A 23,135-nucleotide genomic window follows, 5' to 3' on the forward strand; every position below is an offset into this window, starting at 1 on the left:
AAAGTATCTTACTGCCTGCTGAAAGTCTTGCATGTAAGAAATTAATGATCATGATGCATATGACTCAAACTGAGAGGTAATCTCAATGTTTCAAGCTTAAATTGTAGCAACTAGACCATTTTCCTTTAAAGTTCCCTATGTAATAAGACAAATCATAAAAATGAGACAGAACATCTAAGAGTATTTTGTTTTCTTAATCTTGCACCATTACTGCATCTAAGACCGTCAAGAACGTACCTGAATCTGTAACCACACTCTACAGGGTGGAAAATCTGAGTACAAAACTCCACAGTGAGAACCTGAAAATTCAGTTCAGGTCTAACCCAAAAGTCACCAAATTCTCCTCACCACAGTGACTCTATCCTAATATAGCTATGCTTTTAATAAATAGCAGATTTATAGGAAAGTCTTGACTGTTATTTTATTCCAAGCTTCAGAGGCAGAAAAGACAATCTATGCAGGAGGAGTCTAACAAGGTAAATATATAAAATGGGAATAGACTCAGGTAGGAGAATGATGGGGGAGAAAAAAGAAAAAGTAGTAACCACTTTTTTCAAAGGTCTTCTGAGACCAAAAAAATGGTGGCATGCATTAGATTATATATTAGGAACAAAGTACAAGGCAGATAGGAACTGTCTGGGAGTAAGGTGAAAGAAGCAGCAAAAGTTCTGGCTGGGAGGGACAGGAGCTTTTGGACAGGATGGTAAGGAACAAAGTTGAAGCACGTGCTTCCAATTTACTTTTTTTTTAAAAAAAGCAAAACCAAAAAGCAACAACCTCACACCCCTCCTCCAGTAGACAAACCATTCATTCAATGTGAGATACAACTACAAATTGAATTTAAATTTCAAAGCTAAATAACCAAACATAAGCACCATATTTCATATTGCCATAATTGCCATATAGCAAGGTAAATTATTTCTGAAGAGCAACAAGGTCCAAGAGACTCTCTGAAATGAAAAAGTGCAAATTTATTTCATGTATGCAGACTACATTAAGCTTCCCGTCACAATATTTTTCTCCTGTCAGTTATTATTGAGGTCTCTTCCAGCTGGTGATTGTGTGATTCTATTTCTTAAGAGTTTAAAAGTGCAGGTGAGAACAGAGAGATGAATTACTTAGATTTTAAAGAAATGCATCTGCTGTCCAAAGAACTAAAACACAACAAGGAAGTCAACCTATTGTCAACTATTGACAACTATCAGAAGTGTTTTTTCAGGTACACCAAAGAGGGTTGCAGAACAGTTTTGAAAACAAAATTTCCTACTGACTCCAGTGATTTCTCTAAGAAAAAGCAGACGCCTTGCAGAAAAGACACTTCCTATTCTAATAGGGTAAAATCAGAGTTCTTCAGTGAGTAGACTCCTACACAAAAAATAAAAAATAAATACATATGTTCCATTATTTCAGCCCAAAATATAAACTGAATTCCTTTAAGTAACTGCTTCTCATGCAAAGCAAGTCATTTTGTCATTTGTGTAATGACATGTTAGCAATGTTCTGGAGATTTCCCTCCCTCCATTCTGAGTATGAAATACTTGGAGCATTACTCAGAAGGGTAAGCTTCAGCAAGGTCTGAAGCATTGAATTCATCTGGTTTCACAGACAATTAAGTTTTATTTAAACCTTATATGATGCCCTTCTATATAAAACTAATACTTTTCTATGAGAAATTCTGCAGTCAATGCTAATTCAAAGAACATTTAGACATACAGCAAAATATTCTTACCTGGAGCCCAAGAAATGGAATAAATAACCCCCTCATTACCAGGAGATGTATAAACCGCTGATAAAGTATTTATGTCCCAAACTTTTATTGTGCCATCAAATGAAGCTGTAGCAAGAAGATCAGGGTTATCAGGTTTGAATTTGCAATCAAAGATGGTCTCAACATGTCCCTTAAATGAAACAAATATTTAATCCATTTTTATTACATTTGATGTTTTTCATAAGTCCAACTCTAGATCAAGCTCTAAAATACATTGTACTTAATTTACCTGTCAGGTCAATTAAGAGTTCGCCTTATCGGTCAAAATTAAATAGCATAAAATAACTTGGACTATAACATGCTCTTTCAGAGATTATTATGAAAATCAGAAAAATTCCTTCATGAAACAACAGGGTACACAGTGCCAGGAACGTGTTAGCATTTTCTGTTGGAACTAAGTTGCTAAAAATTTTAATTAAAAAAACTAAGAAAAAAAAAATTAATTAAAAAAAAAAGGAATAGTTTTTCCCTTTTGGTAAAAAGCACCTGACTGAAAAAGTAAAGCTCTGTATGTTGAACATGTTCCACAAGTTGTCTAGTACCCCACTGAATATTCTGTGCTCCTAGATACAGTCTATGATCTATTGCAGCTTAAACTTCAATCCATTAGAGATTTCATGTATCAATTGGGTGTTTTCCAAGACATGCATTTGTAGAATTAAAATCTACAAATATATGAAACACAGGTATTACGTAAGAATTTATTTTAAGCCTCAGTTGCTTTATAGAACCAAACCCAATAAAAATGGAAAGAGAAAGCCAACCAGCACCCTCTATTCAAACACATATGGGAGCACAGCTGAAAATTATTTGAGTGTTGTTTGTTTGGAGCTTTTTTTTAATGAAAAAGGAAAAGAGAAAAATCATCAAGAACCTCAATCACCAAAAGCCTGGTGAAGAAGAGGGTCATCTGTGTTAAACCCATTTTTGAATTTTAGCTTCAAAGAAAATTTAATAATTCAGTCTTTGTAATGTTAAACTGAGTGCCTTCACCATATATCTCTCTGACTTGACTCAAACTTTTATTCTGAGTTATAGAAAACCCTCTAGAGAAAGTTTCTGAGCAGGCCATCAAACTAAAATTTCAGTTAAAAAAATAAACAAACAAAACCCAAGTCCTTAAATCTTTATCTGTGGTTTAAAAAAAACCTGTCAGAATACTTCCAACAGAATTCAGTCATCCGCAATAAAAGATTATTTTAAACTTCAGAACTGTCATTTTGTTTCCTAGAAATTTAGGCTCTTTTTAACAATAGAAACTGCTTTACAGTACTGCAAAGACTTCATTCTCCAGTTTTTTTGCTGTTGGAAGAAAGTGCATAAGACAAATAAACTTTCATTTCAAAGACAGAGATGAATCATACCAAATCTCTAAGGAAATCCCACTTTTTGGCTCCCATGTCATAAAGCCCCACTCCACCATCCATGAAGCAACAGACGGTATGACCAGGAGGAAGAGAAAATGCTTGGTTTTGGGTTAAAGTTGGAGGAGGAACAGCCTCACTTGTTGAAGATGTATGGTGATTTTTAGTAGGATACTCTGATGAACATGCTTAACAATACAAAGCAAAAGACAATAAGAAAATATTATTTCTTATTTCAATAATAAGTAAAATTATAAAGAGCAAAATGCTTGTATTCCTATGAGATTTAAAACAAAAGAAATTGAGAATTCCTGTATGAAGCCTGGCCTACTACAGAAGGACCTTATAAGGTGCTTGATCCTTTATGCATTTGTTTAGTCCACTAGCAGCAGAAGGTACTTTAATTAAGAACTAAAGAGCTGACCAACCTTATAGAGACTGATCTGGACATAACAAGACTCATAAATAAGATTTTCTTAAGCTGCGGCCAGTACAATGAATAGCAATCAAATTTACACTTACACTTTTTCTTTGGAGGAGAACTTAGCACATGCAAGCCATGGAAACCAGTTTGCTTCAATTTAAAATTATCTATAGGTGTTGTACGTGAAACATTCCAAACACGTAACACACCAACCTGAGAATCTGAGGTTTAAAAAGACAGAACACAGAGGTATGAGTTTGAGGACTGATTTATGCAAAAATACAACCATGAATTAAACTTCAAGTCCTAAGAAGAATTTTATAAGCAGGTACTGACAACTCCATAGAATCGCAGAATAGTTAGGGTTGGAGAGGACCTCTGGAGATCATCTAGTGCAACATGCATGGCAGCCTATTTATCCTCCATTTACCACCATGGCCATATCACTATTAACAATCATTATTAAAACTAGCTATTTAAACATAGATAAATTCTATGGAACCTCTCTCATTATAAAATATTCTGCGAGTCTTAGTTTCCTTATTCATTTATTCAACCTGAGCCATAATGTCTGTGGCATAGAAAAGAAGGAAATAGGTTCTTTTCCTCTTTTAATTTTCTAAATCTTTGAAGTGACATCAATTAGTAAAATGCATTTTTATTCCTATTTGCAAAGGAATTCATATATTTGTTGCTAAAGTGTGCATGAGAAAAATATTATTTAGCATAAAAAAAAGCAGAAAGTCACATACTTATGTAGCTAAAATTTTTAAAACATGTAAAAACTGCTCAGTGTAGTTTTATTATTTTCTGGTTTTGTATTATGGTCTGTTTTTGTACAATTCATGTATGCGTCTACTTGTAAAAATGTTACAAAACAGAAAAATCAAACTTGGAGTATCAGTTTTGAAGATTCAGTTCTGTATTTATTATCTTTGTATAAATCAGGAAATAAAAGCCTTACCTCCAGTTATAAACATTCCAGGTGCACTAGAAACCCAGGCTAAACACTGAACAGATGCTGCTGCACTGGGAAAACTAAAAGTTGTGATGCAGGACAGAGATTCAGAATCAACTAGTCGAATACCATTATGTAAATTAGCAACAAGAAGGTAGTCCGTTGACAAAGGGTCCCACTCCAGAGCTGTAACTGGATCCTCTTCATCTGTTCCTTCAAGAGATTCTGGTCTTAAGACATGTTTCTGATTTTTTGAACCTTTAAAGTGCATGAGAAAACAGATTATTTAAAAATTAAATCAAGTATATCCTTTCAGTAATTATAAGTTAATTGACAAACATAATTTTTTCTCTCTCCTTGAAATTTTCACTAGCCTGCTCTCTTGTCTGCACCAGTGAAATTAATGAAGCTGCCTTTGCAGTACTTGATTTAGAGTATTTCTTTTTCCATCAGATTTGATTTTATGTTCAATACCGCAGAGAACAGAAACAGCTGTCAGGTTTATTAACATAATTTTATAGGAAAGGAAAGTATGGTAAATCATATACATTGTTCTAATAATTTCTACGAGTAAAGGCTGCAGCACAGCATAAAATAGAATCCATTTGAGTGTAAGTAAATCTGCACACCACAACAAATACAGGCAAAATGAAGGCAGTATGAACCAGGAAACCACTGTGGTAGTAAAGGTTTTTCTGAAAAACCATTTTTTCTTCTGTTAAACTATGTGTGCAACCATGAAGTCTTTATAGATTCTGTAGCCATTAAATTAAACAGACCATTAAATATCTATTCTGACACCTACAAAAAGATGACGTATTTCACTTGATGATCCATATTATCAAAACTCACATTTTTTTAACATCATATTTATTTCCCACTTTTATTTTTACAGAGATGAATCTTAGTTTTATAAGACAATGTACAGTCCAAATGAAATAGTATATAATAGAATAAATGTATTTTTGAAGTTGTGATCTTATACTAGAAAAAAAAGAAAATACTGTTTTCTAGAAATAACAAATTGACATCTTCCATTATTCAGCTGGTACTAATTTTTAATGCTGGTACTGGTTCATACACATTACATCTAGGCCAACTTTATAAAATCAGGTACCAGAAATGGGAGAAATAATTTAAGACTGCACAACAATTAACAGCACAAACCAGTTTCTCCATTCCATTTCTTTTCACTCTTCCGAAGCATTGGGAATAACATCAAAAGTATGATAACTGCTTTAATTTGCCAAAAACTTGAGGATTCTCACTTTTTTAAATGTCCTCTGCTTATATTTCAGCTCAAATTTTTGTTTTACTGCAAGTCAACATCGAAATGAAAAACAAGAACTGACAACAAAGCTGAATTGTCATTTTTCAGTTAGCTATACAAGAACTAAAAGCAATAAGTCCTCGAGTGATTGAAACCAGCCATACTCAAACACTTCAGCCCCAAGAAAGCACAATCAACTGGTGGGAGAGTATGAGAGAGCATGTATCTAGGAGCTATTCAGTTTTACCTGTGTTTCAAAAAAAAGTCTAAAAGCAAGCCTCATGAAAACCCTAATTGTTAAATTTTGTTTTCCATTAAAAGAAGACATGAACAGTATGAATCATGCAACTGAGTCATAGGTCTTTTAAGTAAGCTGTGCTTATTTTGATAACAAATGAAAGGAAAAATAGTACAAAACATTTGGCTCTATATGACTGCATTGAATCTCCCTAAAAATTGGGTACTAATCTTAAATTCTTCCATATATTTTCTTTACACTAAATGTTCTGATACATTAATGGATAGTCAAAAATACAGCCATAGGAGAGAAAACTAAGTAGGCAACAACAGTGAAAAACACATTTCACAGTCTGCTATTTATGCAGAAAATTTTCACCCAGCTTCAAATAAACTTTCAAATTTTATTTCTCTATTGGAAATGAAAACTCTTATGTACGTTAAGAACAGGAAATAACTTGCATGTTTGGTTTTTTTAAAATTCTAAAATTATTTTCATAAAGATATGTAATATTACAATAATAAGGAAAACTATCCTAAATACAGAGAAAGGAAGAATTCCTGTGATAATCTAATCTAAATTTCACATTGATGCAAATAGTTTTATCCCCAGCAGTAATGGATAATTTTCCTTAAACAATTTTTTTACAGCAACTTGAATTGTGGTACATACAAAACTGCCACTGCCTAAATTTTTTCAGCCTGTGTTATATTTTCAGTTGCAGAACATAATTTTGGTATTTTAAATATTTTTTTTATTATTTCTGTTTTCATATTCAAATAATTCTAGACAGACTTCATGAAAAGTCTCAGTCTGATAAATACTTAGATGATGTCGTAATAAAATAGATATCCTTTTCCCAATGCCAGTGCTAATTCAGTCAGCACTACAGAAGCAAGGGAATCTATTCTGTGTGACATCCTGTGTGACAACTTAGTTGAGTGAACTGAAGGAAAATAAATTTTGCATGGCTGTTGGAGAACAACTTTATGTAAAATTAACACATTACTTAACAGTTTTTCTCACTAAGTTGGAAATCAGTTTTTACTCGAGGAAAAAGAAGTAGTCAGGAAAAAAAATTGAAATATTCAACCTAATACAGACATCTGTCTTTGAAGAAAATTATGAAAACAAATGAAATTTTACCTTCAAATGAGCTTATGACACCTTCTTAGCAGACAACTAGACTACTTATAAAGTATGCACAAATGTGCATGGTGGATTTAAGACAAAAAGACATAAATATTTTCCCATCTACCCTTTGACAGAACAGAACCATGAAGATAATATTAAGTGTGACACGAGGATCTACCTATAAAATTGCAGGGGACTCTAAAATATGAAACAGAGGACTCCACAATAAATGCAAAAGTAAGAAAGTAAACAAAAGATTCAAGTCTTTCAGAAAAATAAACTTGCAGGGAAATATAGCTCAGTAGAAGATCATGGCTGTTATCACCCTCCAAAAAAATGTGTATATTGTAGTAGTGAAAAATTGCAGTCTTATCTTGGTCACAAAAGGGAGGAGAAATGCCCTACACTCTTTATCTAAGAAATCCTATTTTTGTGATATGGTAGGAAGTAGGACTATTATGAACCAAGAACAAGTTTTATATATGTACCTACATTATAGAATCTAATTTTTAAAAGTGCAGAATTCCATGCATACAGAAAAACAAGAGATACATATAAAAATATAAATATTTTACCATATGAGTTTTTACCTGGTTGAAAAATAGATAGGCTTCCATCAGTATGTCCAAATACCACCTTTCCTTTTTTCTTTGGATGCCATCTAAACAGACTGATATCTGACAAGAAACTGTGTGCTTCTCTATGTACAGTAACCCCACTGTCCGGTCCTGAGATAGTCCAAATATACAACGGACCTCTGTGGGACACAAATGCAACTGCATCACCTGCATTCCAGCACCAGCTAAGTGACGCAGGAATTCCTGAAACATACAGGTAAACCTTATAAGAACCAGGATACGAAATTCAGTGTAGTATTCCTTGAGCTGCTATCAGCAATTGTCTTGAAAAACAGTAGAAATAATTGTTCTATGCAAAAATTACTAGACTGAAATATAGAGAACTGCATGAACATCTTACAGTGTAAAAGTAAACTACAGACTTCCATAGGCAGGAAGTAAAATTACTTCCCAAATTACTTTTACACTATTTTGATGGGCTGTATTTAATGATATCTATACTTCATCGGTGCCAAAGACAATCACACATTTGAAAGAGAACTGATCCTGCAAAGAGATGTGAAAGATACTTTCATTCATTCAGAATTTCATTCACCACTATGTTTTACTGTAAGTTAATTGCTACTAAGCTAGTAAAATACTGAGAATTTCAAAATGCCTATTTTAGCAAAATACAAAGAAATTTAGAGATAAATATAACAGAAGCAGAAATCTGAGACAAAATTTGAAAGCTAGCTCTGTAATAAAAGGGAACTTTTGATAGCTTCTTTCGGGATACATGACAGTTTTAATTCAGTTGCCTAACATCAAACTGTAGGCAGTCCTATTTAAGAATTTTGATCTTAACGTCTCCAATCCTCATCATCCTCATAATTTAATAACATGTGCCTAAAGGAATAAACGACAGTAAGATAAATTCCTCAAGCTGAAACTTAAAACTGTATTTAGATACTTTTACATGGCAATGTAAAAGGGACTAAAAGAGAAACCAATAGAAGGTTTAAACATATTATCTTAAATTAGTTTCTAAAAATATTAAAATAGTAATAACAACACTTTATCCATGTGTAGTCATTGGCTAAAGTAGATTTTTAAACAAGCAAGGTATTGAAAAATAAGTACCAGCATTTATATTCATGCATAAACTGATACAATATTTCTTTTAGAATAGATTAAATTACTGTGGAGTTTTCTTTTGCATGACATCCAAGATGTACAAGATTTCCAGAGGTATCCCTAAATGCTCTGGAGAGAGTAGGGAGTCCCAAAATGGCTTATTAGATCCTGAGACTTGGACTGTTCTTGGGTTACATCTGCTTTCCAGGAATGCAAATGTAGGAGCCAAGGACACCTGACAAGATTGACTGTAAGAACAGAAATACAGGCACTTGTTTTGACTAAATGGAATAAATCAGAACCGGGCAGGGAAATATGACTGTAACATGGATACTTAACCCTCTAGACTTTTAATACAATCTCCAGCAATTTCAAGGCCTGAGGCAAGATTCAGGTAGACAAGCATTAGGGTATTTTAACAAAAGCTGCTGTTCAAATTCACTGATGATTTGTACTTGAATCTGTTAAGGCTACCTTTTATTTACTTTCACTTAGCTAAAGTTATATTGAAATTTATTAGTTTAAAATTTAATTATTTATCGTTTTATACAGTGATGAAAATAATGTTGGACTTTTTTCCCCTGCTCAACAAGATAACACTAGCAAAGTTAATTCTTGAACTGGTCAGCTTCTTTAGAAAAAAAAGAATAACATCTTTCTTTACCAAATACAAGACGGTTCACAGCAATTTACTCAAACATACTATCTTTATTTTCTAGAATGAACTGCAACAAATCTGACAAGAATATTGTGTTAGGCAATTGTTAAAACTCTGGCCAACCAACTATAGAGTTTACACTGTATCAAGTATTTCTCATACCCATGGATCAAGCTGTATGGATCAAATAATTCTCCATGTCTAAAATACCTTTTGTATTGTCCAGCTTGGCCACAACTTTCTGTTCATTCACATTCCAAATGATCACTAAACTATCTGCACTGGCACTTGCAAACACATCAGGGTTGTGGGGACACCAAGATATGGCTGTGATTGTCTTCTTATGCTCAGACATAATCGCATGGAGCTTGAATTCATTGTATCGGTGATCCAGCTAAACAAATAGTAAAATTCATTTTAGAGATACATTTTTTGTAAACTTACTTAAAGTATCTTTGGGTTGGAGAATATTTCATATAACAGTATTAGACTTACAGATGAATTTATAGTGCATTAACAATTGCCAGCACCTCATATCTCAATAAAATAAATTCTCATACATTTGACTTCGACAGAAAGGTTGTCCAATATCCAACTATCCAAAAACCAGTTTTACTTCTATCCTCTTGTCACTTATAAATTATTATATTTCATTGAGAAGTGTACTCAAACAATCCTAAAATGCTTTATTTATAGGCATGGTAACAACCATTTACTAATCTCCAAGGGGTTAAACAGGATAGAACATAAAAAAGACAACAAAAGAGAGTTTGAAATCCTTGTCATTATTTTTAATTACTTAGTAGAGTTTAAAATGTATTAAAAAACCACGCCAAATATGACACAGTAAATTTTGTTTATTTTAATCCTACACTGGTATAACTCTTAAAATTATAGTAAGTGCATCCTATATTTCCTCACATATTTCTCAATCTGAAAATTCTATGTCACAGCATTTCTATTTTTTAGTTAGGTGTTGATATACAGCAACTGCAAACTTCAGCAGACCACAGTACTGAGGAGATCAGGCTCCAAATCAAATAAAGGTGGGCCATTGAATCCACAACTTTGAACCATTTTAATCCACTGTGCAAAAGACTATTTTATAGTACAGCTTTAAATGGAATTGTGGAATTGTTTCATTTCTCCTTCAGAACCCAGTCTTCTATCACTGAACTTCATTCATCTCAAATGTTTGCTGCACTGTGAGCCTGTCTTCTAAAAATAATTCTGGACACATACAACTTCAGGGATATCTTGAATGGAATACTGAGCTTTACATAGACATTTTCTCAGCAGCAACCATACTTTCAAAAGCATTGCAGAAACATTTATCGAAAGGGTTCAAAGTGAGATCAACAGCAACATAAAAATGTAACTAGTCTGATAAACAAGAATGATCTTACCTGATAAACATAAACAGCAAGGGTAGCACAGTAGGCAAATCTGTCCCCACTAGCAGCACATATATCCTTGTTCCATGGCTGACATCCAGCAGCTAAAAGTCCCACTTGTTTAACATGTGACATTTTTGCCTTTAAAACAGAAATTCATGAGACTACAGGATGACAGAATATTAAAGAATAGAATAATACATTTTTATTCCCATAAATAATTTATACATGTCTACTTTAAAAATATAACTCGCCTGAGGTACAAATGAATGTATCTGAAATAAAGCCAAGCAGGATGTTCAGAGGTTTCAGTGCCACACAAGAAAGGGTGCCTAATACCATTCACAAGAATCCATTTGGAAGAAAAAGGGGGGGTGGGCAGCCCATAAAAACTTGAATACTTCTTGATTTGTACTAGCTGAAATTGTTCATCATGTTCATTTTCTTCTGCGGTCTGGTTCAGTACTTTCTCTATTACAGTTTAATGCCTACTCTGCTCTCCCATTCATCTCCCACTGACAGCCACATAAAATAAACCATATACTAATAGTTTTAAATAAAACCAACATGTAACAAGGTCTTCAAACCATTTGCATAGAACAGCTATTTAGCATATTATCCTCTTTATTATCATCCTTTCTGGAGAAGCTTTCTAAATTTTCTTAATAATTACCATTTAACAAAAAAGTTGAAGTGAGCTGTAAAGAATCAAAAGCAAAGCTTAGGGCAACATTACTGAATAGCAAACTATGCTTTCTACGTCCAAAACAAGTCTCACAGTACCAGCTGTTCTCAGAGTGAGAAAACTGACTTCAACATAAAAATGCAAGAAATGTTTTGCTGGACCAGACCAATTATTTACCTAGCCCACATTTCATTCTGGATAATGTCAACATGTTACTTAGTAATAGAATATCTCAGGGTCCATTTATGCTGTGGATAGATTAATGAACTGAGGGGCATTAGGTGGAAAAACATTACATGGAATATGAAGGATTACATCTTTAGGTCAAAGAGCTAAGAATATAATCCTGAAAAACAAGAAGAGCTATGTTAAATTTACCAAGTGTTAGGTACCATTTCAAGCTCCACAAAGGAAAGGGAATTAACAAGAAATGAGACTTCAAAAGCAATCAAGCATTTTGAGGGAGCAACTGTTGATGAAGCACAAGGGCTGGTTACGCAATGCATGGCTGTGTAACAGTTGAGCACAGATATGTTGCTGTTGATCACTCTTGAGCTACTTGATGTCAAATGTATAGAGGGGGAAATATTTTTCTGGACAACGTTAGTATTAAGGCACATACAGAGCAAAATTTATATGGGTGTTGCAGTAGTGATCTACAGTACCCAAAGGAACCTACTGGTAACTAATGACTAAAAAATGGCTGCCTAAATATTATTAAAATTTCGTTTTAATGCATATATACAAGGAATAAAAATAAAGTTGAATGATTTTTTTTTTCTCCTCTGCTTGGTGTATCTGCTTGGTAGGTAAACAGTAATTAATAATTATAGGCAGAAAATTACATGACATCATGTTTCTCTCGCTTTGGAAAGTGTGAAAAAAAAAAAATTGAGAGCAACTTATTTTGGGTGTGTCTTTAGCAGAAGATCAGGATCAGTTGAATGTTTGAGACTGATCATCTCAAAGATATCACTGACCCTAGTAAAAGTGCTTAAACATCTGAGTGAGTACTAAAGGACTGAAGGAAATGAAATACTTACATGTAACCTTTGAAAATTTTGGTAAAAGAGACTGCAATAGCAGAACAGAAATACACAGAAAAACAAGATACAGCTTTGTGGCAGACAAGTGCTTTGGCTATTAGACTTCCTTTCTGTCTGTCAATAATATTAATTCTTCCAACTTCTGCAGCAAATTAGAGATTCTAGAGAGAACACTTCCATAAATTGCATCATCTTGCAGCTCCTTTGCAACCCATCTCATGTTCTAAATGATACGAGTCCCACAGAGAGAAATTAATCTAATTATTTAAAGAATCAACATCATCAAGTGGCAAAAATAACCTCCAAATTTCTAATTTTGCCAGTTAGCGTTGTTTTACTGTTCAGTAAAATTACAAATTCCAGAGGTCCCTTCTGTACAATTAAAGTATAAATCACATATCCAGAGAAATAATTGGATTTGGGGCATTCAGAGCAGACTTCTTCTAGTTCCCATGAAAAAATAACTGGCATCATTAACAATCACTTTTTCTGAAATTAAAGTCCCCCAGCTGATTAGATAACTATTTTATGAAAACACAGAATACCTGGAACTAGAAATTTTGGGTTCTGTTCTTGATTCCAAGGAAAACAATGGTTAAAACTCTAGGTGTGTCAGCAAATTGAAAAGGAATGTTAAAAAAAGCCATGGTGAAGTAGAAGAGAATTAGATGTAAAATATTAGATTATTGTAGGTTTAGTTTGCAGGTTTACCACCTGAAAACCATCAATGTAAGATTGATAAAAAGTCAACAACTATTTAGAACTATTTACTAGTTCTAGAACTAGTACTATTTAGTACACAAGTATTTACTTCATAATAATAAAAGATTTGTCACTTTGTGCAGCTACTCTTTTTTGCCTTCTCATATGGGAGCTAAGAATTCCTGATTTGATGAAGTTTTAATCTGTAAGAAAATAAAACTTAAGTCTTGTTTAATTTGCAGTTTGATTACAGGTAAAATTAATCGTAAAGCTGAGATCTCTTACAGATGCTAAAACAGAATTCCACAGATTTTTCTTTCAGAGTAACAACAGATTTGTCTTGTAGGGTTCTGCAGTAATCTCTATAAAAAATGCTGTTAATAGTTGAAATTTTTGAATTTTACATGACAAATGTTGCTCTGTAATATATCATTATTTCACTGAGTTAAAAATTCATGCTTAGTAAGTATTCTTAAAACTTTGACTAGATTTTCCCAATTTAAGTATATGTAAAAAAGCTACATATATAAAATATTCTGAGCTTTATTACAGAAAGGAATTTGCATTTTATTTACTAACATTTATTGTTTTAAACTTGCTATTATTTCCTGCTCTTTGTAATGATGTACCATTTTATGAGACGAAACATTTGAAATTCAGTATGACAGTATCTAGAAGAAGAAATGACAGTTGTGTGGCATACTGACTTCCTCTCTCGTAGGTATCATACATTAAAGCAGCTTCCTGTAGATCTTTTCAAATATTACAGATTTCTGTTAAGCATACTTAACAGAGTAAGCAGAGTATAAAAGAGAAAGAAGTATTCATCAGAACAGCCTGAGTAAAACGACAAAAACATGGAAACGCAGCATAATTGAAAATACGTATGATTTCACACATGGTGCATTTTTATACAATGGAGAGCTTTTATACTTTGTAAAAAAGCATTTTATTTTCAAATAAGGGATGTACAAGTTATTATATTGGACTCTTAAGTATACAATGAAAAAAACCCTGTGCATGTAAAAAATATATACCACATTGGGAAAACTAGCAGTGTGTGCCCACAGTTTCCAAGGAGATGAAGGAAAGAGGGAGGACAACAGTTGGCAGAAGCAGCAACATTCTAGGCCCTTCCTTGTTGCTAAATATAGAAAAAAGCCCCAACAACCAACCACATAAAACTGAAATTTGATATATCATAAATATTTAAAAATATCAACTGAATTGACTAGATTTATATCAATAACTTAAAGATAAATGCCTAATAATCCCTACCTTAGCATAGGTATCAGTTTTTGCAAACCATTTTAGAATTTCCATGTTCATTCCTATACCTTGCTGGTCCCAAAAATGGAAAATATTGTTCTGATTGTAGAATGAAATCACTTTACTTGACAGATAAAGGAACTAAACCTTGATGTTCACAGAATAATACAGTTACTACAGGATGCAGGAGAAAAGACTGAGCATTGTGTCACACCACACAGAAAACTGCAGCGTCAGTAGCCTGGCAACTGCAGCTCTTTAACAGGCACCATTTTAATTTTAATCTAACTCCTTTTTCTCTGCTCCAGCTACTCAGTGTATTTCATTGTTCACTGTATCTCCCAATTGCACTACAATGACACTTGTAGAATAATAATAGCTCTTTAAACCCTTCACTTAACACTTTCATTATCAATATGTGTGCTTGCACGTTATCAGTATCCATAAATGCATAACCATCAAGCAAAACCAACAACAGATGCTGTTACGATCCGGTTTAGGCCCAGAAAAGCAAAGCAAGCTATGTCTCTGAGCATAAACTGGAAAGAACTTAGAAGGTTCAAAATATCCCCAGAAATGAGATTAAAACCAAACAAGGTTAGATGTTGTTGCCAAAAAATTGATTATTTTATTTAATAGTAAAAGAGGCAAAGAGAAGGGAAGAGAAAAGAAAGAGAGAAAGAAATACAAAAAGAAATGTGCGTGGGGGGTGGGGGAACAGGAAGAGGTGACAGGGGTTAGGTGGAAGCAATCGCCCATCTGAAGGTCCCAACGACGTCTCATTGCTCCCCTCCATCCGGTCTGCTGGTGGTGACGGTCCCCCATCGCTGCTGTGGCCACGCCACCACACGCTGCCACACGCCATGCCACGCTGCCACACCACACGCCGCCACACGCTGCCACACACCAAAGAGTACAGAATCCCATGGATTAATATACGCTTTGGGCCTTGCAGCACTGAGGGTGTGTTGCATCATCTCTGGTGCTCTGGTGCAGGGTCTGGGGACCCTTTTGAGGGCAGCCCCTGTGATGGGCCATGTCACCCCTCCTGCTGTCGATAAGCTCCTCCCCCTCCCAGTGAGGACCCCTCAGCTGGGCTCCTCTGCACAGTGGAGGATGGGCAGTCACTGTGCCTCTGACCAGAGGCTTTTTCAAGATACCCAAAGCCTCTCCTCCCTCCACCCCTTGGTGCGAGGGTCTGTTCGAGCCTGGCAGCTGATAGTCCTGGGGCTGTGGTCCTCATCTTGGAGGTGTTAAGCCTGTGCTCAGTGAATGTCCCCAGCCCCGAGTTGTCACTTTATCTTATCTTCATCAGCGAGCAGTGTCAGGCCTCAGTCAGGGCCCCATTTAGAGTTCGGTAGTCCTCTCTGCAGCTTTTGGAACACAGTTTTAAAAGTCTTTTAAGAAAATGTTTAAGTCATAAAATATAATATTTCAGTCTCTGACAGATGCTCACATGTGCTTCGTCTGTAGTCCATGTGGTGTATGACCTGTCCAAATGAGTCCATATGCAATATGGCATGCATACAGAAGTGGATATACAGTAGCCTTATGTTAATCAATATGCTTCTGTGTATACAAAGTGTAGTTTCTTAACAGCTATAAGCATAAAGTGCTAGTGTCCTCTGCTTCTGTTCACTCTGTTGGCATTATCTTCCCATCAGGTTTGTATCTTTTCTTATGTGGAAAGCTTGCTGTCACTCCTGTATGTTTGACATATAAAACTGTTATATCTCATCCAGACTATTGTCCCCAGGTACCAATATTTTTGCCAGCACATCAATGATAATGTAATAATTAATAAGATCTTTAGTCATATAAAGACATTATATCACATTATATCTCCTTAAAGACATTGGGTATATTTACCCATCTTTGGGGGGAAATGCATTGGAGATGAATATGTCACCCGTGAACCATAGAGTTTCAAATTCATCACCCTGTCCAGTGGAACCAGTTAGAAGCACCAGATAATGGACAATCATTTTATCTTGCTAAAAGCATGAAGGTCTTCAAACGTACGAAAAAATCTTGGCATGTCCGCAAGACAGACTTCTGCCTGACACTGTCTGCCTCAATGGCACCGAGACTCATGCAAAAACACACAAACATTATTAGCACTGGCAGTCTTCCAATGGTGCTGGGAAAAACCAAGCACATTATAGCCATGATAAGAAATTAAATTCTCATTAATTTTCCAGACCCATGAAGTAAAGGGTAATTGGAAATACTCTGGTATATATACAACTTAAAAGCCAATAGACAACTTACAGTATGAAAACTTTGACAAAACAAACAAAAGTTCTCCCCACTTTGGAGTACTGCAAAATGCTAACGAATTTTCAGTCTTGAGGTGGCTTATTAAACTGCAGTTACCAATGCAGGTCTCAGAATAGTCAGAGAAAATACACACTGCTACAGAAGCAACTGCTTCTGGGCAAAAGATGAACCAAGTCCGACTATATTAGTAGTGACAGTTACAATGTAGAACAACGTAGAATAATTATGTAGGTTTACATATGTACTTCTCCACACATGTGGAGCCCTTCATACTTCCCAGGAGAATTCTACCAAGGTAGTCTACTGCATATTAAAGTGCCAGGCTGGTTGCTAGTTTACCACTAAGCAGTATAGGTAGTTTGCAAAAATTGGAAAAGTGTTTTCTAATTTTGTATACAATTCATGGCACACAGGCCATGTATAGCTCCCAGATAATCCGAACACTAACCATAGTCAGGAACAGGGTGCCTTGGACAAGGCCTTGAATTTCAACAAGATTCCTCAAAAACACCAGAAGCTTTGGCTAGACTCTTGCAACCAGAATTTGCAGATGACATTTCCTAATCTATGGCAATCTATCAAGGGTTCAAAATGTGCACTCAGTTATCCAGACACTGACTAGGAAAAGAATACTCTGATTTAAAAGATTATTTGAAATGAACAAGTGTTCTACTACTGTTCACAGCCATTTTAAACCTCCACAGTAAATTTGGACCCAAATCACTACCAGAACTGATTTAACCACAGGATCTCTGGCTTCACAAACGAAGAAGTTGTGGACTTTTCACTAAAGTTTGAAACTTGAAATCACAGCCTGAGACTATTTTACAGAAAAAACCACTTGAAATAAAACCCAAATATATTAATCCAAGATATATACCCTGCTTATAAAGCATAAGGTAATAATATTAAAAAAATTATAAGATAGTAAGTCTTACAAAGTAGTGGTTTTGACTGTTTTGACTACACATTTAACTGTACATTTAACTAGAATACCCTTGATTGTGCAACTTTAACAAGATAATCTAAAGAGCCATACTAAGTTTGAAACCAAACATGGAGAAATACTGACATTTCTAACAATACATCACCAGCAGTGTTGGAATACACACCTAATCAATACAAAGCCATCTAGCAGTGATAACAAAGTCATCATCTATGGAGTATTGCTTAATCATAGTTTGCAGATAATGGGTATAACACACAGAGATATATATACAACCACATCTGATCACAGTATGAAGCATCTAAGAGTCTGCATAAAATTTTGTTCTCATCTTCCAATCCAGAGTTACAGCAATCACCAGAAGATTGCTTTTCTGCTGGTAAATTGCCAAGACTGGTCTGATTTCAGACAAATTTGCCTCTTGACATTTCTCACATCTGAATCCCTGACAACAGCTATGTCATGAGTGACATGTAAAATGAGAACAGTGGAACAGTATAAATACCTGCCAGTTTTTTATACTTATGAGCATATAACTGGCATCATCAAGTAATACACAATAATACAATGCAAGCAGCTGCTTTCAGTAGCATCTCCCTCATTCTAATTCATTAGCTGACCAGATACTTCGAAAACAAGAAAAAGAAATTACAGAAATATAAAGTACCATAAAAGAGCTTAATACTGTGAACGAAATGTAACTTATATTCATTTCCCACCATAAATCTATGAAAGCAGCTGTTGACCAAGCTTGCTCAAGGCGTGCAGCTAATAAATGCTAAAAAAAATCCAAGATATCCTGAAAATGTTGCTATAGTAACAACTCCTCCTCAGAAAAATGTTAATAAAAACATAAAGCTATCCAAGATACAACTTGGAAATGACCCTATGTGAATTTAATGTCTCCCAAATATTTTTTTTTACTCTATTATTACTTATAACTATTTTATTTTACTCCATCCCTCCTAATACTCTAAAATTAAATGTTTGCTTTCCATCTCATTCCATATTAAAGAATTACTACTTGTTAAATTATGCAACCTAAAAAATGCAAGTAGGTGGCCATCACACTTCCAGCACCTTTTATCCAGCTAGCAACATCAATTTTCAAAAACCTCATTTTAAATGTGCTTTATCTATGATTCAAGACCTCATTAAAACTACTAAAAATCCCTTCCTAGTACCACTATAGAAATAGGACTTTTGATACTATCAATATAATAAACAGCAGCTTAAAGAAGAAAAATAAAAAAGTAGTAAAAGAGAAAATATTAATTTAAGCAATCCTTACTCTTTGTTGTCCTCCATACCAATCATCTTCATCAAACCAGTGGGAAATATAAGTCATCCAAGCCATGACAGAAGGCACAGTTGAAATAAAAAATACAGAACCGGAACACATATAAGTACAATGACTCCTGAGCTAAAATTTATTCAACACTACAACAAGCTACTCAAAGACCAGATCTGAAGTCTGTGGTATGATTTGAGATTAATAAGCTTTAAATTCAGAAATATATAATCTGATATAGTTTGAACAACAATTTAAATGTTCTACCTATTGGATTTTCTAATGGAAAACAAATCAATACTAGAACAATTAGGAGATTATATATTTCAGTATTTAAAACTAAAGCAGGCTAGTGCTTCCAGATTGATTTTGCTGTGTTTCTGAGCTCTAAAAATGAGGTGCTGTTTGAGTCATTCTTATCTCTCCTAAAAATTACTTTCCTTTTTTTCAAATGTACTGATGTATGAAATGTAGTTCAGTGCACAAAAGCTTGTATTGAAATGTAAAATATTCTCAGAATCACAGGGAATGATTTGATTTGTTTTGGTTATGTAGGGAGTGGTTTCAACTGGCACAGTAGGAGGGGCTAAAATTATCACAAATGCCAGGCATCGGTTCAACATTTTTTTAAAGAGGGATTAAAAGGAAAAATAAATCTGCAACTCCGTTGTTCATAGCCAGCAGAGCCTGAAGGGCTCAGCTGCAGCCACCAGCACTGGCTGAAAAATGTAAAAAGCCTAATTTAACTAATTCATCGGAATGAATCTGCTTCTTTTCTCCTCCTCAGAAGAGTTTCACATATCTGACCGCATTATTCCTTCTGCACCGAGTATCCTTTTCTAGTATGTTTCCAAGTTTCACATTAGATTTCACAGTGCATTATGCCAATGAAAATGAAAGGTAAAAAGAGGAATAAAAGCTGTACTATCACATTTCAGTACTGCAGCAACATACTCCATCAGCCCTGCTGTTTAGGAGACATTATCACACAAATCTTCCTGACTGCATGGTTACAGCAACTATCAAATCCTCAGCAGAGACTAGGCAGACATAAAAAAACCCAGTTTCTTCAGAAGCCTAGAATCCAGACAACCTCTGCCTTTCTAACCTGACTTAACAAGCTGTTCCCCACAGTTTGTAATATAATAAATGCAAAAACTAAACACTGAAGTCCATTGTTTAAACAAGAAATCAACCAAGCAAACTAGGAAAAGAACAACTGGAAGTACCAGCTACTAACTGGTCAACTTTATTTACCATTTCCACAGAGCAATTCTGTGTCATTACCTGCCCTACCCCAGAACATGCAGTTTCTATTAAAGGTACTGTATAGGCAAGCTACAGTCTCCAGGGGAATAAAGAAAAGCAGCAATACTTTTGGTTCCCAACCTCTTACTCAGAAATTCTGACATCCAAGGGAAAAAAAACAAACCAAAAATACAAGCCACACACGCAAAATCATAAATATTTAAATCAAGACACCCAGAAATAGGAAGCAGCGTTCCAAGATTGTCAGATTTTTTGTAGTTATACATTTCTCCATGCAAATGGATACAGACACAAGAATATACAGAAAAACTTCCTACAGTAGTGCTGAAATTTTTTCAAATTACTTGCCCTTCAAGATTTCAGCTCAAACATTAAGTATGCAAAATGCACAGAATTGCATGGTCTCATAAACTGTATGAGAAACATATTACTAATTCAGTCACCTCTAATCATAGCGCTGAAGAAATCCCCAACCATAACCATGGTCTATGAGTAAACAATAAATTTGTTACTGATGTAACACTCTATGAACAAAAATTTTACAAACTGTTAAACAAAACATATCCACATTATTACTGCTTGTTACACATGAAAATCATGGTTTCAAGTGAATTGATACTTATCCATTGAGGAAAGTCTTTGCTTGCAGGTTGTTCTGTCTTTTTTATAAGGGCACATAGTATCATTGAGAATCTTGATCAAAGAATTACAAGCAGTTCAGTCGTAACAAACTTGTTTCTCTTTTTTGCCTGTAGCTGTTTCACCACCTCTGTGAACTGAGTCTTCTAGCCTCAATACCAGCCTGTCAGAACAATGAGTCTCTCAAGACAGACGAACACCGTGATTTACATTGAGTTTCAGTACCATCAGGGAAGCATGGGCTAAATGGATATGGATACTGTATTATCCTTTCAACAAACTGGTAATATCTTCAGCTCAAAAGTACAGATGCAATTAAAATCACAGGATAGCAGATGGGAACTTAAACTGCTATAAAAGATCTGTTAAAATTACCTGAAATAAATTAAGAAATTTTGTGTTAAATTATAGATGAAAAACAAAGACAACAAAGACTGCAAATGCATTATGTGTCCATTACTTTTTTTTGCCTATTTCATTATTCATCTCCAAGTTCTGCAAAAGCTATTATACTATAGTGTGCTGGTTTTGGCTAGGGTAGAGTTAATTTTCTTCCTAGTGGCTGGTATGGGGATGTGTTTTGGGTTTTGTGCTGAACAGAACTGACAACATAGATATTATAATTAATATAGATTACACAGAGTCAAGGCATTTTCTGGGGATGCGTGGGAAGCTGTAAGGCAATTTAGCCGGGACAGCTGACCCCAACTGACCAAAGGGATATTCCAGACCATACTGCATCATGCTCAGTACATAAAGTAGGGGGAAGAAAGAGGCGGGGGATGAGGGGGGAGGGAGGGGGATTGGAGTTGGGCATTCAGGGTGATGGTGTTTATCTTCCCAAGTAACCACTGATGGGGCTCTGCTCTCCTGGAGATGGCTGAACACCAGCCAGTGAAAGAATTCCTCATTTAGCTTTGCTTGTGTGCATGGCTTTTGAGTACCCTATTAAACTGTCTTTATTTCAACCCATGAGTTCTCTGCCTTTTACCCCGCAGAGTCTCTCCCTGATCCTGCTGGTGGGGGAGTGAGAGAGAGGCTGTGTGGGGCTTGGCTGCTGACTGGGGTTAAACCATGACATAAAGGTATAACAAAATGTATGTGTAGGACGAATAAAACTGTGAGTACTAAATATTATAATAAAAAATATGAAAAATCTCAAAGCATTCCATCCCTTAAATTGCTGTAAATAATGTTACTATTATTAAATGTTTTACAAGTAACTTAGTATGCTCTTAAGCTGAAGTCCAGTTGGTACCTCCAGTTAAGTGTTCTTTGATCTCAATTTAAGGACAACAAAATGTACTATGATAGATCAGACCAAAAGAGACATCTTCAAGGCATATACAGTCTTACAGTATATTGCCCAATAAATTTGTTTACAATATTCTAGAAGGAATAAAAAAAGACAAAATATACAATCAATTTGATGCAGAAACAATTGTTTAATTCTTGAGCTGACACAAGAAAATTGCATGAAGCTGCATCAGGGGACGTTCAGGTTAGACGCTATGAAAAGGTTCTTCACTGAGAGGTGTTCAGTCACTGGGACAGATTCCCCCAGAAGCTTTCATGTCACCAAACTTTTCAGATTTCACTGAGCATCTGGACAATGCAAGGAGCAGGAAGTTAGACTCGATCCTTACAGACTCCTTCAAATTTGAGATATACTACAATTCTGTGATCAAACGTGCTGCAGACATTTCACAGTCCTCCCTTTGGAACAAGGTACTCTCATTTTAGCTCATTTCAGATTGACTAGGCATAAATAAAAAAAAACTAAAACAATCAGAAGGAAAAAATGGAAGGGATGTGAAAGTTATGATGTTTTAGGGTACGAACATCACAATGTGTCATTTAAGTGCCGCACTACAATGGTCAAGAATTACAAAAAACCAAATACAACAGACCACTCCACCCCCCCAAAAAAAAATCATTAAAAGAAAAATCATTGGTTATGAAAGTTGATCTTCTGGACAGTCCAGTGCAGCTATCTGTTTATTATGAGAGCAAGCTACTACCTTGCTCTCTACAAAAGACATGACCTTAAGAATCTAGAAGGATGTAGGAGAGTATAGTGGCCCCAATCTCTATCCACTAAAAAAC

The 23,135-nt window shown here is 35.0% G+C and overlaps 1 protein-coding gene across 6 annotated transcripts in view; it reads right to left on the bottom strand.

Annotated features, from left to right (window-relative positions):
* The window catches only part of WDR17 (WD repeat domain 17), a 58,372-nt gene that overhangs the window by 29,246 nt on the left and 5,991 nt on the right, over positions 1-23,135 (bottom strand). For 2 of the 6 annotated variants that reach the window (XM_017744496.1, XM_017744497.1), the window contains exons 2-8: positions 10,915-11,043; positions 9,719-9,902; positions 7,747-7,977; positions 4,521-4,772; positions 3,655-3,777; positions 3,133-3,320; positions 1,730-1,898 (exon numbers count right to left, since the gene is read on the bottom strand). In XM_017744496.1, the coding sequence (XP_017599985.1) occupies positions 1,730-1,898; positions 3,133-3,320; positions 3,655-3,777; positions 4,521-4,772; positions 7,747-7,977; positions 9,719-9,902; positions 10,915-11,037 (1,270 nt within the window). In that variant the 5' untranslated portion in view covers positions 11,038-11,043. Of the gene's footprint in view, positions 1-1,729; positions 1,899-3,132; positions 3,321-3,654; positions 3,778-4,520; positions 4,773-7,746; positions 7,978-9,718; positions 9,903-10,914; positions 11,044-19,121; positions 21,791-23,135 lie in introns of those variants that run through there. The other 4 variants (XM_008641484.2, XM_017744495.1, XM_017744500.1 and 1 more) reach the window with 4 other exon arrangements.

Source organism: Corvus brachyrhynchos, unplaced genomic scaffold, assembly GCF_000691975.1.
Source record: "Corvus brachyrhynchos isolate BGI_N302 unplaced genomic scaffold, ASM69197v1 scaffold17, whole genome shotgun sequence".
Taxonomy (NCBI): Eukaryota; Metazoa; Chordata; class Aves; order Passeriformes; family Corvidae; genus Corvus; species Corvus brachyrhynchos.